Source organism: Artemia franciscana, chromosome 6 (genome assembly GCF_032884065.1).
Source record: "Artemia franciscana chromosome 6, ASM3288406v1, whole genome shotgun sequence".
Lineage (NCBI taxonomy): Eukaryota > Metazoa > Arthropoda > Branchiopoda > Anostraca > Artemiidae > Artemia > Artemia franciscana.
Genome location: NC_088868.1, coordinates 10,620,219 through 10,639,726, shown reverse-complemented (window position 1 = coordinate 10,639,726; position 19,508 = coordinate 10,620,219). Strand labels below are relative to the sequence as shown.

The window sequence follows — 19,508 nt, the reverse complement described above, 5'->3', positions numbered from 1 at the left end:
TCTGGGCATTTTGAGTGTTAGCCTCCTTAACAACATATGTTACACATTAACGTGATGCATTACACATTTCATTTATTTATGATTTTAACAAAAGCTGGCACAAGCTCTTTCTGAACCACTCAATTGATTAATAGGATTTAAAACTTAGATTGTTTTTGTGCTTTGGATCAGGATAAACGGGGCTGGGAGTATACATTGAAAGCTTGCTTTACAACGCAGATTATTTCCGAAATTGGTACAAAGAGTAACACGTCGGGCTGCCAAGGTAGGGAGGCGGAATTCTTGATGAGGAGAATGTAAGGCACTTTGCCCTGACCGTGAATAATTCTCAGAGCTCTCTTCTGGCTAATTTCTAGTTTATCAGACTGATCCACTGTAAGACCAAAATACCACACGGGGCAAACATACTGAAGCTGTGGATGGATAAAATAATAGAGCAAATGTAAGCCTCCCATTTCAAATCGCTAGTCAGTGTGACCCCTAAGAGTTTAGTTTTGTTACAATTATCTCATTAGGTATTGAAGTTATAAATGATGGCTTTAATTTAAGAAAACTAAATGTCTTTCTGTGAGATTCTTGGGAGTTCACTTTCAAGTTTGATTGGGCTGCTTCACTTGCAAGCAATTCACTTGCTCTTAATATTTCTTCTGCACTTTTCGAGCAATGACATGTCATCCACAGACTCCCATCGATTGGCTGATTCATTAGCAAGATTGTGTGTATTTGGGGGAGAAGGGGGTAGTTGCCCTCCGATCACTTTGACTCTTAAAAAGGGCACTAGAGCTCTTGATCACGAATCCTGTGAGCCCCTTCCGATGTTTGTATGTACACGCTTTCTATAAAAAATCTTATATGCCCCAGGGCATAAATTATAATCCTTGTCCTGGGCTGTGTGTGTATGTAGGGGGGGGGGGGTGTCATCTTTGAAGATATAATTTCCAGACTTTTCTACTAAGTTGAACAAAATGGCTATATAAAAATTTTGTCCCGCGGTTTTGTCCATTCTGTATGATTTTTTTCAGAAAATTCACTATTTTTGTAAATGCGATGCACCTATTTTTTAAACTTGTGATGCGTTTTGATTCAAAAGGGAATAGAAGTCAGCCAGTCATGGTTTGGAACTATATTTTTCGTAGATCACTAAAGCTATACCCCAGCCGGTGGTGTAATTCCGTCAAAATCCTGGGGGAAGGGGGTTAAGCCAATTTTCCCAAACCAAGTGAAAATGACGGAGAAAACTGAAAACTGGTTTGCGATTGCTGAGGATCTGGAAGATGCGGCTAGACGGCATAATAGTAAAATATTATACTGGCATGTTAATAAATTGAAAGGGAGAAGCCAATCCGGACTAGTCCCAGTTAAAGATTGGAATGAGGCCACAATTAGTGATAAGGAAAAAGTTAAAGAAAGATGGGTGGAACATTTTGAGAATGTGCTAAACTGAGATACAGTTGCAGGAAAAGATATAGATGAAAATGAAAAAGTTTGTGATACCTTGGATGTGAAGGAAGATTTGTTTAGTGAGGAAGAATTAGCGACAGTACTAAAAGGATTAAAAATTAATAAGGCCCCAGGTGCTGATAGAATGATTAATGAGTTTCTTAAATATGGTGGCTCTGAGGTTAGGAATAAGCTACTGAAGATTATGAACATGATTTTTGAAAAAGGGGAAGTACCCAATGATTTTAGGAAAACCTTACTTAAACCACTCTATAAGAAAGGTGACAAGAGTGAGTGTCGTAATTATCGAGATAATAGTCTGGTCTCTGTAGGTAGCAAATTACTGAGTAATATGATACTTTTTAGACTGAGACATGCTGTAGACAAAGTTTTAAGGGAAGAACAATGCGGTTTTAGAAAAGGTAGAGGATGTGTCGACCATGTTTTCACTCTTAGGTTAATAATTGAGAAGTCCCTTCGTTGTCAAACACCTTTGGTCCTCAGTTTTATCGATTATGAGCAAGCTTTCGATTCTGTTGATAGAAGAGCGTTAACAAAGGTCTTATCGTTATATGGTATACCAGAAAAATACATTAAAGTGATTTGTGCTATGTACGAGAATAATACTGCTGCGGTTAAAGTAGGAAATGAGGTTAGCAACTGGTTTTGTATTAAATCAGGAGTTAAGCAGAGTTGTGTTCTATCCACCTTTATATGGATCATTTTGATGGACTTTAATTAGGAGCAAGGAGCACAGGAAAGGTAATTGGAGACCATGGAATCAAATGGGGAGGAAGAACGCTCCTGGACTTAGATTATGCTGATTGATCAGGACTTAGATTGATCAGGTTAGGAGCTTCAGTTACCTTGGTAGTATTATTAGTAAAGATGGTGAGAGCAGTGAAGATGTTAAAAGTAGAATAGCTAAGGCTCAGGGTGTTTTTTCATAGTTAAAAAAAAGTTCGGAAGAATAGAAAGATAAGTCTACAAACCAAGATTAGAATATTGGAAGCTACAGTGATGACAGTGGTCAAATATGGCTCCGAAACATGGGCTCTCCGAAAAGCAGATGAAAATTTACTAAATGTTTTCCAGAGAAATTGCCTACGGATTGTTCTGGGTACCCGGCTGACTGACCGTATTTCAAACAGTAGGTTGTAGGAAAAGTGTGGTTCAATCCCGCTTTCTGGGGCTATAATGAAAGAAAGGTTGAGATGGCTAGGCCACGTTCTACGGATAAAGGATGACAGATTACCGAAGGTTGTCCTTTTTGCCAACCGTCTGGGGCTACACGGAAAGCGGGTCGTCCTTGTCTGGGTTGGGAAGATGTAATAAATAAAGATTTAAAGGAAATGGGAACTTCCTGGGAGGGTGTAAAGAGGGAGGCTTTAAATAAATTAGGTTGGAGGAGGAGCGTGCGTAGCTGTGTTGGCCTCAGGCGGCTTGGTGCTGCAGTGAGTTATTAGTAGTAGTACTAATCATTAATCCTAATGAAATATACCAAAGAAAAAAGAAAATATTCCAAATATAATGAAAAAATAATACTTTATTAACAAAATTAAGGAAACTACGACAAAGAATTTTGGAAAATGGGCCGCTTAGAAGGCACTATATTAAATACGTAATCTAAACTAAAAAAAAAAACTAACCAAAATATCAACTAAACACTTACTTAAAAGATACCTATATCTTAGTTGTTTACTAAGCCAGAGCTAAGACAGCAAACCGGTTCTTCGCAAATTCAACTTATCTTACAGAGCGTAATTCTTGAGTGTATTTCGTTTAATTATCAAGCACCAAATTAAGTAATATTTCGCTGGTGGAATGTTTACAAACTATAAAATTAAGACCATAGCCAAGAATGGTTCCCTTCCAAATACACCTTTCGTGTAAGTGATTCTAAAGATCTAGTGACGCCTTCATTGTCCCCATAATGAGCCAAACTTATCCTAGATGATAAAATTGAATGGTTACAACGTTACTTTCTACTCCTGACCAAGCTCAGTAAGATACAATTTTTAGCAAAAGTCTCAAGGGCTATTAATTATTTACCCTTTATCCCCTACCCTCAAAGGCCAGACGGATCATGGCTCCCTGAAACAATAAACTAGAACTGTTATACCTCTAATCAGATTCTTTCTAGAGTTGAAGAAATTTTACTAGTGAGTGTCACGACGACAATAATTTACAGGGCCTCTTCCCTTCAGTAATCGTATTGTAACTACAAGAACAGCACATGCTTTTTCCACCGCATTCTGTTGAAACCCAAACTTTTTTTTTATAGAAGATCTGATCACAAGGACAAATCAACCCCTTTCTTCTCTTATCCCTGTTCCAGAGGGGTGCAATCGATTTTGAATCCCTAACAGACACAAATAGGGTACTAGCTTTTCCAGCTCCTAAGGGTTTATTTATATCCGGAAATCCAAACTGACGCTATTTTGGTGATAAGAAAAAGTAGCACAAACATTGGGAAATATGCCAACTCTAGAATGTAACACTAAGATGGTTAGCCAACTGAATATATGGCTGTTTTGCTAAAATTGTCATCAAACCTAGCACAGGTCTCTATTTGCTGGCTTGCCAACAACATTTTTAGCTCATAACATATTAAAAATTGTTGTTAATTTATTCAGACTGAAAATAGCACCTTAAAAAACAAATTTGATTGCATTAAAAAGCTATGAAAAAAAAGAAAATGTTTTTTTTCGTTCGATCCCCCTTATAATGGCTCCCTGAAACATGGCGGTTCTCTGATATGACTATGGTGGAAGATTCCACCAACATTTTAGGTTTCAGTGTGCACCTTACTACTGAAGTTGTCAACCCCTTGAAACTTTCAAACTGGTATATCTCATGAAGGAATTTTTCTACAAAAAAATGGACGTCATACTTGATCAGCTCATCAAGAGCTATGGACTGCCGCCGAAAAAAAAATCTATCTGTCTTAGTTCAAAAGTTGCCTTTTTTGTCGTAGGATTTTCTACCGCAATCCCAAGTGCCAAAAACCGAATGATAAACTCAGCTGAAATCATGAACAGAAATGGGTAGAAATAATAGATTTTTGGCCCCAGACAAGAGTTCTACGATGCTTTCCAAAATGCACATATTCATCAATCCAGCCTAAGGTCCAAATTTTCCGTAAAAGCCGCAGTTTAGACCCTTGCCACTTTCTAGGAATAAGCTGAAAGGGGTGCTATAAAAAAACAAAAAAAAAAGAATTGCTCTCGCAATACAATTACAGAAAAACTAACTGGAATGTTCTTAGTAAGGTTATTTTAAATGAAATAGATAGTTTATATTCCCCCCCTACTACGGATGCTGAAGCAATAGATAAAGGTGTAGATGTTTTAACAGCCTTAACACAACAAGAGCTAAGAGCTCATATGGCACTTGTGACGAGGCAAGAAGAGCTAAGAGCCAAGAGATCATATGGTATGAGCTCTAACAAAATTCTATGAATCAATAGATTGATTTAAAAGGAAAATAAGAGGCTTAATGCCGGTCAGGATTTAAAATAAGAGCTCTGAGTCACGATATCCTTCTAAATATCAAAATTCATTAAGATCCCATCATCCACTCGTAAGTTATAAATACCTAATTTTTCTTCTCCCCTTCGCACCCCAGAGGTTCAAATCTGAGAAAACAACATTATCGTCAATTTGTGCAGGTCCCTGACACACCTACCGATTTTTATCGTCCTAGCACGTCCAGAAGCACCTGACTCGCCAAATCACTGAACCCCTGCCCCCAACTCCCCCAAAGAAAGCGAATCCAGTACGGTTCCGTCAATCGCGTATCAAGGACATTTGCCTATTCTATCCACCAAGCTTCATCCAGTTTCCTCCAGTCCAAGTGTTTTCCAAGATTTCCCCCTCCAACTCCCCCCAATGTCAAAGATCTGGTCGGGATTTGAAATAAGAGCTCTGAGACATGAATTCCTTCTAAATATCAAATTTCATTAAGATCTGATGACCTATTCGCAAGATAAAAATACCCCAATTTTCCCGTTTTCCAAGAATTCCGGTTCCCACTCCAACCCCCCCCCCCCCAATGTCACATATCCTATTTGGATTTCTGCATTGAAAAAAAAAAACAAAAAAAAAAACAAAAAAAAACATTCAGCAAATGCTACAGTCGGCATAAATATCTTCTATGATCATAATTTCCAGACCCTTTAACACAGCTCAAACACATATGGTACCGCTCTCAGAGGAGTGCTTCCAATGGATTTCAGAGCATTGGAATTTGAAGTATATTAAGATACGGAAAAAAGTCGACCTCAAAATTGGCCGAGGGTTTTGAGTCCTACATTGAATTTAATGAGCTATTCGGCACGTCATAGTTATTATACCGACCAAATTATTGCAAATTTGTTGGGTCCTTCTTTTTATGACGTTAGTGCATCTCAGCCCTTTCATATAGACCGTAAATTTTTAAATGAGTTTTTGCGTGCTAAATGGTTTGATGAATTTAAAAATTCTTCAAGCACATGACCTTATCTCTGCATCAACATTCCACCCAAATCGCAGATTAACACAGCTTATTACAGGGCATAGCAGATTGCTTCATTTTTTAAATAGGATTGGGAAAGCTGACTCTCCATTGTGCTTGTGCAGTCTAATGGAAACAGTTAGTCATCTTCTATTTGATTGCCCTGTTTATTGTAGAGCACGTATAGTAATGGAGTTCGGATTAAGTGAATATGAAATAAGTTTATCAGTCATCCTCCCTTTCTATAAGAAAGGAGACAAAACCGAATACAAAAATTACCGCGGAATAAGTCTCATAGACATTGCCGTCAAAATATTCGGGATCATACTCTTGAACCGCTTCAAAGGGGCAAGGGAGGAAAGAACTCGAGGAAATCAAGCCGGCTTTCGACCAGGTAGAGGCTGTACTGATAATATTTTCGCATTTCGCCTCATTATCCAGCAGTTAAAAGGTACAACCTACCCCTGATCTTGATGTTCCTGGACTTCATTGCCGCCTTCGACTCTGTCACTCGCCAGAAACTTTGGAAGATCCTAGAGAATGACGGAATGCCGCTGAACTATGAAGGCATACTATGACGCTTCAGTGAGCCAAGTTAGAATCTATGGCGAAGAAACCGAAGAATTTCTGGTTGAGTTCGGAGTAAAAAAGGATGTGTCCTCTCTGCGACTCTGTTCAATTATTGCATCGATTGGGTGCTTGAAAATGCTCTTTCGTCTTATCCAGGAGCGCAGGTTGGACAGAATATCTCACTGACTGACCTCGATTGTGCGGATGATGTTGGCCTCCTGTCAGACCTTGTAGAAGCCCAAAACATGCTTGACAGCGTTGTGGCCTGGGCAGACCTGATCGGCTTGAAAGTCAGCAAAGAGAAAACGAGACCATTCCCACTAACTGTCAACCAAGTTCAGCTGGAAAAAGTCAAATGTTTCACATACCTAGAATCCCAGCTTTGTACTGACGGATCTTCCGACGCTGATATCCAACAGAGAATACAGAAAGCGCAGACAATATTTGCCTCCCTTCGGGAACCCTTATGGAATCGCCGTGAAATCAGTGTCCAAACGAAAGTATGAATTTACATGGCACTAGTCCGCACCGTTCTCCTTTACGGGTGCAAAACATGGTCGGCAATACTACAACAAGAGAATACACTTAAGGTGTTTGAGCATACTTGTCTACGAAGAATTCTCAGAGTACAGCTACGTGACCGTATCTCCAAAGTGAATATACGTCGAATGTGCAATATTCAGAGAGATGTTGTGTTCACTATTAAAGAACGCCGTTTGAAATGGTTGGCCATGTATTACGGAAACCGCCAGAGTACCTGCCTCGCCAAATACTTCTAGTTGAGCCTATTAGCTACTGGAAGAAACGCCAAGGAGGACAGAGGAAGAACTGGTGGAACCTGGCCAAGTCAGACCTTGAACCAATCGGGGGTTTCAGAAAATTCGGTCACATATGGTCAACACAGTCGCTCACCTTTGCAGAGCAGCTGGCACAAGATCGATCAACATGGTCCAAGAAGGTCTCTAAGATCATCGATGCCGGGCGAGGTGGAAACGCCTGATTCCCACCACAAGTACTGAAACCTAAAATTTATCCAATTCTGGGCATTTTGAGTGTTAGCCTCCTTAACAACATATGTTACACATTAACGTGATGCATTACACATTTCATTTATTTATGATTTTAACAAAAGCTGGCACAAGCTCTTTCTGAACCGCTCAATTGATTAATAGGATTTAAACTTAGATTGTTTTTGTGCTTTGGATCGGGATAAACGGGGCTGGGAGTATACATTGAAAGCTTGCTTTGCAACGCAGATTATTTCCGAAATTGGTACAAAGAGTAACACGTCGGGCTGCCAAGGTAGGGAGGCGGAATTCTTGATGAGGAGAATGTAAGGCACTTTGCCCTGACCGTGAATAATTCTCAGGGCTCTCTTCCGGCTAATTTCTAGTTTATCAGACTGATCCACTGTAAGACCAAAATACCACACGGGGCAAACATACTGAAGCTGTGGATGGATAAAATAATAGAGCAAATGTAAGCATCCCATTTCAAATCGCTAGTCAGTGAGACCCCTAAGAGTTTAGTTTTGTTACAATTATCTCATTAGGTATTGAAGTTATAAATGATGGCTTTAATTTAAGAAAACTAAATGTCTTTCCGTGAGATTCTTGGGAGTTCACTTTCAAGTTTGATTGGGCTGCTTCACTTGCAAGCAATTTACTTGCTCTTAATATTTCTTCTGCACTTTTCGAGCAATGACATGTCATCCACAGACTCCCATCGATTGGCTGATTCATTAGCAAGATTGTGTGTATTTGGGGGAGAAGGGGGTAGTTGCCCTCCGATCACTTTGACTCTTAAAAAGGGCACTAGAGCTCTTGATCACGAATCCTGTGAGCCCCTTCCGATGTTTGTATGTACACGCTTTCTATAAAAAATCTTATATGCCCCAGGGCATAAATTATAATCCTTGTCCTGGGCTGTGTGTGTATGTAGGGGGGGGGGGGTGTCATCTTTGAAGATATAATTTCCAGACTTTTCTACTAAATTGAACAAAATGGCTATATAAAAATTTTGTCCCGCGGTTTTGTCCCTTCTGTATGATTTTTTTTCAGAAAATTCACTATTTTTGTAAATGCGATGCACCTATTCTTTAAACTTGTGATGCGTTTTGATTCAAAAGGGAATAGAAGTCAGCCAGTCATGGTTTGGAACTATATTTTTCGTAGATCACTAAAGCTATACCCCAGCCGGTGGTGTAATTCCGTCAAAATCCTGGGGGAAGGGGGGTAAGCCAATTTTCTCAAACCAAGTGAAAATGACGGAGAAAACTGAAAACTGGTTTGCGATTGCTGAGGATCTGGAAGATGTGGCTAGATGGCATAATAGTAAAATATTATACTGGCATGTTAATAAATTGAAAGGGAGAAGCCAATCCGGACTAGTCCCAGTTAAAGATTGGAATGAGGCCACAATTAGTGATAAGGAAAAAGTTAAAGAAAGATGGGTGGAACATTTTGAGAATGTGCTAAACTGAGATACAGTTGCAGGAAAAGATATAGATGAAAATGAAAAAGTTTGTGATACCTTGGATGTGAAGGAAGATTTGTTTAGTGAGGAAGAATTAGCGACAGTACTAAAAGGATTAAAAATTAATAAGGCCCCAGGTGCTGATAGAATGATTAATGAGTTTCTTAAATATGGTGGCTCTGAGGTTAGGAATAAGCTACTGAAGATTATGAACATGATTTTTGAAAAAGGGGAAGTACCCAATGATTTTAGGAAAACCTTACTTAAACCACTCTATAAGAAAGGTGACAAGAGTGAGTGTCGTAATTATCGAGATAATAGTCTGGTCTCTGTAGGTAGCAAATTACTGAGTAATATGATACTTTTTAGACTGAGACATGCTGTAGACAAAGTTTTAAGGGAAGAACAATGCGGTTTTAGAAAAGGTAGAGGATGTGTCGACCATGTTTTCACTCTTAGGTTGATAATTGAGAAGTCCCTTCGTTGTCAAACACCTTTGGTCCTCAGTTTTATCGATTATGAGCAAGCTTTCGATTCTGCTGATAGAAGAGCGTTAACAAAGGTCTTATCGTTATATGGTATACCAGAAAAATACATTAAAGTGATTTGTGCTATGTACGAGAATAATACTGCTGCGGTTAAGGTAGGAAATGAGGTTAGCAACTGGTTTTGTATTAAATCAGGAGTTAAGCAGAGTTGTGTTCTATCCCCCTTTATATGGATCATTTTGATGGACTTTAATTAGGAGCAAGGAGCACAGGAAAGGCAATTGGAGACCATGGAATCAAATGGGGAGGAAGAACGCTCCTGGACTTAGATTATGCTGATTGATCAGGACTTAGATTGATCAGGTTAGGAGCTTTAGTTACCTTGGTAGTATTATTAGTAAAGATGGTGAGAGCAGTGAAGATGTTAAAAGTAGAATAGCTAAGGCTCAGGGTGTTTTTTCATAGTTAAAAAAAAGTTCGGAAGAATAGAAAGATAAGTCTACAAACCAAGATTAGAATATTGGAAGCTACAGAGATGACAGTGGTCAAATATGGCTCCGAAACATGGGCTCTCCGAAAAGCAGATGAAAATTTACTAAATGTTTTCCAGAGAAATTGCCTACGGATTGTTCTGGGTACCCGGCTGACTGACCGTATTTCAAACAGTAGGTTGTAGGAAAAGTGTGGTTCAATCCCGCTTTCTTGGGCTATAATGAAAGAAAGGTTGAGATGGCTAGGCCACGTTCTACGGATAAAGGATGACAGATTACCGAAGGTTGTCCTTTTTGACCAACCGTCTGGGGCTACACGGAAAGCAGCTCGTCCTTGTCTGGGTTAGGAAGATGTAATAAACAAAGATTTAAAGGAAATGGGAACTTCCTGGGAGGGTGTAAAGAGGGAGGCTTTAAATAAATTAGGTTGGAGGAGGAGCGTGCGTAGCTGTGTTGGCCTCAGGCGGCTTGGTGCTGCAGTGAGTTATTAGTAGTAGTAGTAATCATTAATCCTAATGAAATATACCAAAGAAAAAAGAAAATATTCCAAATATAATGAAAAAATAATACTTTATTAACAAAATTAAGGAAACTACGACAAAGAATTTTGGAAAATGGGCCGCTTAGAAGGCACTATATTAAATACGTAATCTAAACTAAAAAAAAAACTAACCAAAATATCAACTAAACACTTACTTAAAAGATACCTATATCTTAGTTGTTTACTAAGCCAGAGCTAAGACAGCAAACCGGTTCTTCGCAAATTCAACTTATCTTACAGAGCGTAATTCTTGAGTGTATTTCGTTTAATTATCAAGTACCAAATTAAGTAATATTTCGCTGGTGGAATGTTTACAAACTATAAAATTAAGACCATAGCCAAGAATGGTTCCCTTCCAAATACACCTTTCGTGTAAGTGATTCTAAAGATCTAGTGACGCCTTCATTGTCCCCATAATGAGCCAAACCTATCCTAGATGATAAAATTGAATGGTTACAACGTTACTTTCTACTCCTGACCAAGCTCAGTAAGATACAATTTTTAGTAAAAGTCTCAAGGGCTATTAATTATTTACCCTTTATCCCCTACCCTCAAAGGCCAGACGGATCATGGCTCCCTGAAACAATAAACTAGAACTGTTATACCTCTAATCAGATTCTTTCTAGAGTTGAAGAAATTTTACTAGTGAGTGTCACGACGACAATAATTTACAGGGCCTCTTCCCTTCAGTAATCGTATTGTAACTACAAGAACAGCACATGCTTTTTTCACCGCATTCTGTTGAAACCCAAACTTTTTTTTTTTTTTATAGAAGATCTGATCACAAGGACAAATCAACCCCTTTCTTCTCTTATCCCTGTTCCAGAGGGGTGCAATCGATTTTGAATCCCTAACAGACACAAATAGGGTACTAGCTTTTCCAGCCCCTAAGGGTTTATTTATATCCGGAAATCCAAACTGACGCTATTTTGGTGATAAGAAAAAATAGCACAAACATTGGGAAATATGCCAACTCTAGAATGGTAACACTAAGATGGTTAGCCAACTGAATATATGGCTGTTTTGCTAAAATTGTCATCAAACCTAACACAGGTCTCTATTTGCTGGCTTGCCAACAACATTTTTAGCTCATAACATATTAAAAATTGTTGTTAATTTATTCAGACTGAAAATAGCACCTTAAAAACAAATTTGATTGCATTAAAAAGCTATGAAAAAAAAGAAAATGTTTTTTTTTCGTTCGATCCCCCTTATAATGGCTCCCTGAAACATGGTGGTTCTCTGATATGACTATGGTGGAAGATTCCACCAACATTTTAGGTTTCAGTGTGCACCTTACTACTGAAGTTGTCAACCCCTTGAAACTTTCAAACTGGTATATTTCATGAAGGAATTTTTCTACAAAAAAATGGACGTCATACTTGATCAGCTCATCAAGAGCTATGGACTGCCGCCGAAAAAAAAAATCTATCTGTCTTAGTTCAAAAGTTGCCTTTTTTGTCGTAGGATTTTCTACCGCAATCCCAAGTGCCAAAAACCGAATGATAAACTCAGCTGAAATCATGAACAGAAATGGGTAGAAATAATAGATTTTTGGCCCCAGACAAGAGTTCTACGATGCTTTCCAAAATGCACATATTCATCAATCCAGCCTAAGGTCCAAATTTTCCGTAAAAGCCGCAGTTTAGACCCTTACCACTTTCTAGGAATAAGCTGAAAGGGGTGCTATAAAAAAAAAAAAGAATTGCTCTCGCAATACAATTACAGAAAAACTAACTGGAATGTTTTTAGTAAGGTTATTTTAAATGAAATAGATAGTTTATATTCCTCCCCTACTACGGATGCTGAAGAAATAGATAAAGGTGTAGATGTTTTAACAGCCTTAACACAACAAGAGCTAAGAGCTCATATGGCACTTGTGACGAGGCAAGAAGAGCTAAGAGCCAAGAGATCATATGGTATGAGCTCTAACAAAATTCTATGAATCAATAGATTGATTTAAAAGGAAAATAAGAGGCTTAATGCCGGTCAGGATTTAAAATAAGACCTCTGAGTCACGATATCCTTCTAAATATCAAAATTCATTAAGATCCCATCATCCACTCGTAAGTGATAAATACCTAATTTTTCTTCTCCCCTTCGCACCCCAGAGGTTCAAATCTGAGAAAACAACATTATCTTCAATTTGTGCAGGTCCCTGACACACCTACCGATTTTTATCGTCCTAGCACGTCCAGAAGCACCTGACTCGCCAAATCACTGAACCCCTGCCCCCAACTCCCCCAAAGAAAGCGAATCCAGTACGGTTCCTTCAATCGCGTATCAAGGACATTTGCCTATTCTGTCCACCAAGCTTCATCCAGTTTCCTCCAGTCTAAGTGTTTTCCAAGATTTCCCCCTCCAACTCCCCCCAATGTCAAAGATCTGGTCGGGATTTGAAATAAGAGCTCTGAGACATGAATTCCTTCTAAATATCAAATTTCATTAAGATATGATGACCTATTCGCAAGATAAAAATACCCCAATTTTCCCGTTTTCCAAGAATTCCGGTTCCCACTCCAACCCCCCCCCCCCCCAATGTCACATATCCTATTTGGATTTCTGCATTGAAAAAAAACAAAAAAACATTCAGCAAATGCTACAGTCGGCATAAATATCTTCTATGATCATAATTTCTAGACCCTTTAACACAGCCCAAACACATATGGTACCACTCTCAGAGGGGTGCTTCCAATGGATTTCAGAGCATTGGAATTTGAAGTATATTAAGATGCGGAAAAAAAGTCGACCTCAAAATTGGCCGAGGGTTTTGAGTCCTACATTGAATTTAATGAGCTATTCGGCACGTCATAGTTATTATACCGACCAAATTATTGCAAATTTGTTGGGTCCTTCTTTTTATGACGTTAGTGCATCTCAGCCCTTTCATATAGACCGTAAATTTTTAAATGAGTTTTTGCGTGTTAAATGGTTTGATGAATTTAAAAATTCTTCAAGCACATGACCTTATCTCTGCATCAACATTCCACCCAAATCGCAGATTAACACAGCTTATTACAGGGCATAGCAGATTGCTTCATTTTTTAAATAGGATTGGGAAAGCTGACTCTCCATTGTGCTTGTGCAGTCTAATGGAAACAGTTAGTCATCTTCTATTTGATTGCCCTGTTTATTGTAGAGCACGTATAGTAATGGAGTTCGGATTAAGTGAATATGAAATAAGTTTGCTATTTTCTTTATTGTTGATAATTAGAAATTATAGAATTCGGACTATCATAAACAGAATTTTATCCCGAACGAAGATACTTGACTTTTAGTTAGTGTTTATGTTTTGTTTTCGATAGTGTATTCTTTTTTCTCTTTTTTTTGTAGTGAGTACTTGTTTTTTTTTTTCTGTGAAATACCTATTTTTGGTTTAATCTCGAAATAAACTATCTCTCTATATATAGATCCAGATTTCAATATAGGTTTTTTCATATATTCATATGCTCTCCAGTGGGAATTCTTTGCTGTATAGATAAGAAAATGCTGTTTGAACAATCTCATACATGTATCACCCTTGGAAAGGTTTAACCTCTGTAGGCTATAAATTCTTTTGAGTTTAGATAAATTTGGACTAGAAGCAAAGCTTATTTCACATACTTGCCAATCAAAATATTCCTTCACATCCAAGCTAACATTTCACCCAAACAATATCATTGTTTTTTTTCCTCAATGTGAGTTCTTTGGTGAACAGTTAAAGAAGACCTTTGGCTGAACTTTTTCATACATATATCACATTTGTAAGGTTTTTCCCCTGAATGGGTTCTTTGATGCTTAGATAATTCAGGGCTGGAAATGAAGCACTTTTCACATATTTGACACTTGAAAGGTTTCTCCCCAGTGTGAATCCTTCGATGTATTGTTAAGTTAGAATTTATGCTAAACAATTTCATACATATGTCACACTTGAAAGGTTTCTCTCCGGTGTGAATTCTTTGGTGTGTAGTTAAGGAGGAAATTCGACTGAACTTTTTCATACAAATATCACACTGGTAAGGTTTTTCCCCTGAATGGATTCTTTGATGCTTAGATAATTCAGGGCTAGAAATGAAGCACTTTTCACATACTTGACACTTGAAAGGTTTCTCCCCGGTGTGAATCCGTCGATGAATTGTTAAATAAGAACTTTGACCGAACTGTTTCAAACATATATCACACTTGAAAGGTTTCCCCTTGGAATGACTTCTTTGGTGTTGTGTCAAATTATCACTAGAAGCAAAGCTCTTTTCGCATATTCCACACTTGTAAGGTTTTTCCCCAGTGTGAATTATTCTGTGTCTAGACAGACAAGAACTACTACTGAACTTTTTCCTACAAATATCACACATGTAAGGTTTTTCACCTGAATGGATTCTTTGATGCTTAGATAATTCAGGGCTAGAAATGAAGCACTTTTCACATACTTGACATTTGAAAGGTTTCTCCCCGGTGTGAATCCGTCGATGTTTTGTTAAGTTAGAATTTGTGCTAAACAATTTCATACATATGTCACACTTGAAAGGTTTTTCTCCAGTGTGAATTCTTTGGTGTGTAGTTAAGGAGGAAATTCGACTGAACTTTTTCATACAAATATCACACTCAAAAGGCTTTTCTCCAGAATGACTTCCTTTATAATCAGATATATCATGTAGCACTTGATTGAAATCTGATGCCTCATGTTGAAAATCTGAATCTATTTCTTGTTTTAGATATATAGTGATTAAGCCAGGCATACTAGATATTCCATTTACATGGTCGGGTAGATCATTCTCAACCAAAGATGTGACAGAGATGTCTAAAAAAAGTCAAACTAAATTATTGCTTTTGAGATTTGTTTATCAACAATATATTGAAACTTGATTTGCAACAGCAAATTAAAAATCAGCGACCAGAAATTTTCATGACTCTGCCTCAAGTAATTAACACATAACGTAGGTAACTTCGAAGACCACACTGGCTTTCCATGGCGAAAGTAAAACAGTTCAAAACAGGGATGAAACCTTTTAATTCGCAGAGAACACATATTAATTTTTTAACTGGATATTTCGAACACATATAGGTGTTCGAAATATCCAGTTAAAAAATTTTATATCTCTTCACTGTCAATTAAAAGGTTTCATCCCTATTTGAACTGTTTTACTAAAACATAACGTATAATCTGACAATATTCTTTTTATAGTTTTCCCTTACTGATATCAGTTTTTTAGAGCCTAGAACAATTTTTAAAACTTGAGGTATTTCAAGATTCGTTTTAATGAGATTACACGCAAAAATATACTGTTTTTAAACGAGCAATATTTGTGGATGTAAGTATGTATGTACATATGTGTTTTTTTTCGAAAACGACGCCATATTTTTGCAGGAAAATTAGAATCCTGGTATATTCTGGCCTAAACAAACAATTTAGATGGGTCAGAAGTTTGCAAAAGTTCGTTCAGAGTCTTAATTTTAGAAAAAAATATTTATGCGAGAGACGTCATTTTTATATACATCAGTGTTGCAATGACGTCACACTTGGAAAAATTGAAGATTTTCAGGTAAGGAGAAGTTTATATAGACTTCAGTATGAAAAGACATTAAGGCGCGTAAAGAGCAAAAACTGGTAATTGCAAAAATATTTGTATATATCAAACAGTTCGTGGTAACTAACTGTAGTAAGGAGCGACCAATAGTAACCAAAACTCTAAAAAATGGAATTTTGATACCAATAGCTACATCAAAAGAATCGTATTTTAATGGAAAATTTTAAATATATAAGTTTCATCAAGTTTAGTTTTACCCATCAAAAGTTACGAGCCTGAGAAAATTTGCGTTATTACAGAAAATAGGGGAAACAAACCTTAAAAGTCATAGAATCTAAACGAAAGTCACACCATCAGATTTAGCATATCAGAGAACCCTACTTTAGAAGCTCCTATCTACAAAAATGTGGAATTTTGTATTTTTTGCTAGACGGCAGATCATGGACGCGTGTTTATTTGTTTGTCTGTTTTTGTTTTTTTCCCAGGGGTGATCGTATCGACCCAGTTGTCCTAGAATGTTGCGAGAGGGCTCATTCTAACGGAAATGAAAATTTCTAGTGCCCTTTTTAAGTGACCAAAAAACTGGAGGGCACCTAGGCCCCCTCACACGCTAATTATTTTTCCAAAGTCAACGGATCAAAATTCCGAGATAGCCATTTAATTCAGCGTAGACGAAAAACCTCATAACTATGTCTTTGGGGACGACTTACTCCCCCACAGTCCCCATGGGAGGGGCTACAAGTTATAAACTTTGACCAGTGCTTACATATAGTAATGGTTATTGGGAAGTGTACAGGCGTTTTCAGGAGGATTTTTTGGTTGGGGGAAGGGGTTGAGAAGAGGGGGATATGTTGGTAGAACTTTCCATCGAAGAATTTTTCATGGGGGAAGAAAATTTTCATGAAGGGAGCGCAGTATTTACTAGCATTACTTAAAAAAAAACAATAAAAAAATTACGAACAGAAATTATTACCCATATGAGGGGCTCACCTCCTCCTAATACCTCGATCTTTATGCTAAAGTATTTTTAGTAATTTCAACTATTTATTCTACGACTTTTGTGATTCAGGTGTCATTCTTAATGAATTGGGACAAAACTTGAGCTTTAGTGTAAAGAGAGAGGTACTGACGAGGGGGCGAACCCCCTCATATATGTAATAAAAACATGAGATTACAAAAGTTCTTTACGTAAGCTAATTTATAAGTTACGTATATCTTTTACTAATAAAAAGATTAGTAAAAGATTAAAAGTTCTAGTTGCCTTTTTAATTAACCGAAAATCAGAGGGCAACTAGGCTTCCTCTCTCGCTCTTTTTTCTCAAAATCATTCGATCGAAATTATGAGAAACCCATTTAGCCAAAAAAAAAATAAGTAAATTTCGTTTTAATTATTCTTCTGCGGAGAGCCAAAATTAAAACATGCATTGATTCAAAAACTTTCAGAAATTAAATTAAAAAAAAAACAAGTTTTTTAACTAAAAGTAAGGAGCGACATTAAAATTAAAACGGACAGTAATTACTTCGTATATGAAAGGGGCTGCTTCCTCATCAACGCCTTGCACTTTAGACTAAAGTTTTTAATGTCTTAAAAAGAAGAGTTGAGAGAAAGAGTCAAACCTTAGCGTAAAGAGCGGGGCGTTGATGAGGAAGCAGCCCCTTTCATATACGGAGTAATTTCTGTTCGTTTTAAGTTTTAATGTGGCTCCTTACTTTCAGTTGAAAAAACTTGTTTTTTTATTTAATTTTAACAATGGATTGCAACAATTCAAGAACCTTAAAAAAGAAAACTAAACTTGAAGCTTAGTTTAAATTGTTGTTACAAAAACATCGCTACCAAATTTCTTTTCTTATAAGTATAAGAAATGTAAGACACGAAAAAGCTTGAAATTTTTTTTCAAGTTCGTTCACAATCACTAAAGTTATTATGTAAACTATAAAAAAAGTTATTATGTAAACTATAAAAAGCTATAAAAATATTTAGTGCCAGTGCAATAATTTTAACTGCGTAGTTTTTCGAACTATGTTTTATTTTAAACTTCCATAGAGATTTTAGAGGTAGACCTTTAGAGGTAGACCGACATTTTACGATGGTCTTGTGATAACAAAAGTATTAAAATCCAAATGGATGTATTAGCTTTAAGACGATGGTCTTGTGATAACAAAAGTATTAAAATCCACATGGATGTATTAGCTTTAAGACGATTTTAAGCAGCTCCCTAAGATGTTCTAGTGCTCTTTAAGCAGTGGAGAAAGAAAATAGACAGAATATGAAGTTATGAGCGCCTTCAACACTTTCTAAGATTTTCCAATTTGTTTCCACAATTAAATTTTACTATCAACAAGAATTTGAATAATATCCGCCATTCCTGAATCAGCATTAACGGTTAAATTTTCTTAAACATATATTTAAATTTGTGGCAAGTATGAGTCCTGATTTTCTTTGTCTTAGATTTTAACTACTTATGAGATTCAAGTGTGTTCCGGCCCTGGACATGATGATTTTCGCTAGCTTTAAATAAGTAAGACACAAGGATAGTTGTTGTTAGAGGAGAGAAAAGAAATAAAGTTTGGCATTTAAATAGCACAAAAAAAAACATTTACACAAGAATAAACCAATGAATAACATCACCCACTCGTAAGTTAAAAATACCTCAATTTTTCTAATTATTCCTCTCCCTTCAGCCCCCCAGATGATCGAATCGGGGAAAACGACTTTATCAAATCAATTTGTGCAGCTCCCTGATACGCCTACATTTTCATTGTCCTAGCACGTCCAGAAGCACCAAACTCGCCAAAGCACTGAACCCCATCCCCTAACTCCCCCAAAGAGAGCGGATCCAGTTCGGTTTCGTCAATCACGTATCTACGACGTTTTGTAAGCGTTTTCCAAGATTTCCGGTTCCCCCCTCCGGGAGAAATAAGGGCTCTGAGGCATGAGTTCCTCCTAAATATCAAATTTCATTCAGATCCGGTCACCCGTTCTAAACTTAAAATACCTCAATTTTTTTCAAATTAACAACCCCAGCTCCCCTAAAGAGAAGGGATCCGCTCAATTGTCAATCATGTATCTATAACTTGTGCTTATTCTTCCCAGCAAGTTTCATCCCGATCTCTCCACTCTAAGCGTTTTCCAAGATTTCCGGTTCCCCCTCCAGCTCCCCCCAAGGTCACCGGATCTGGTCAGGATTTAAAATTAGAGTTTTAAAGCACAAGATCCTTCTAAAGATTAAATTTCATTAAAATCTGATCTCCCGTTCGTAAGTTAAAAATCGAATTACTCCCCCCAACTCCACCAAAGAGAGCGGACCCGGTCCGGTCATTTCCGTCAAATATCTTGGACTTGTGCTTATTCTTCCCACTAAGTTTCATCCTGATCTCTCCGCTTTAAGCGTTTTCCAAGATTTCCGGTCCTCGCCCCAATGACACTGGATCCAGTCGGGATTTAAAATAAGAGATCTGAGTTACGAGGTCCTTCTAAATATGAGGTTTCATTAAGATCCGATCA

At 37.5% G+C, this 19,508-nt stretch overlaps 1 protein-coding gene and 1 long non-coding RNA gene across 2 annotated transcripts in view; one reads left to right on the top strand and one right to left on the bottom strand.

Moving 5' to 3' along the window:
• LOC136028436 (zinc finger protein 420-like) overlaps positions 1 to 19,508 on the bottom strand; it is a 44,470-nt gene that overhangs the window by 10,037 nt on the left and 14,925 nt on the right. Inside the window, exons 4-5 of the mRNA XM_065706279.1 lie at positions 14,166 to 15,276; positions 10,238 to 10,296 (exon numbers count right to left, since the gene is read on the bottom strand). Coding sequence (XP_065562351.1) covers positions 10,238 to 10,296; positions 14,166 to 15,276 — 1,170 coding nt within the window. The remainder of the gene's footprint in view (positions 1 to 10,237; positions 10,297 to 14,165; positions 15,277 to 19,508) is intronic.
• The window catches only part of LOC136028030 (uncharacterized), a 64,997-nt gene that overhangs the window by 34,080 nt on the left and 11,409 nt on the right, over positions 1 to 19,508 (top strand). The window lies entirely within an intron of this gene.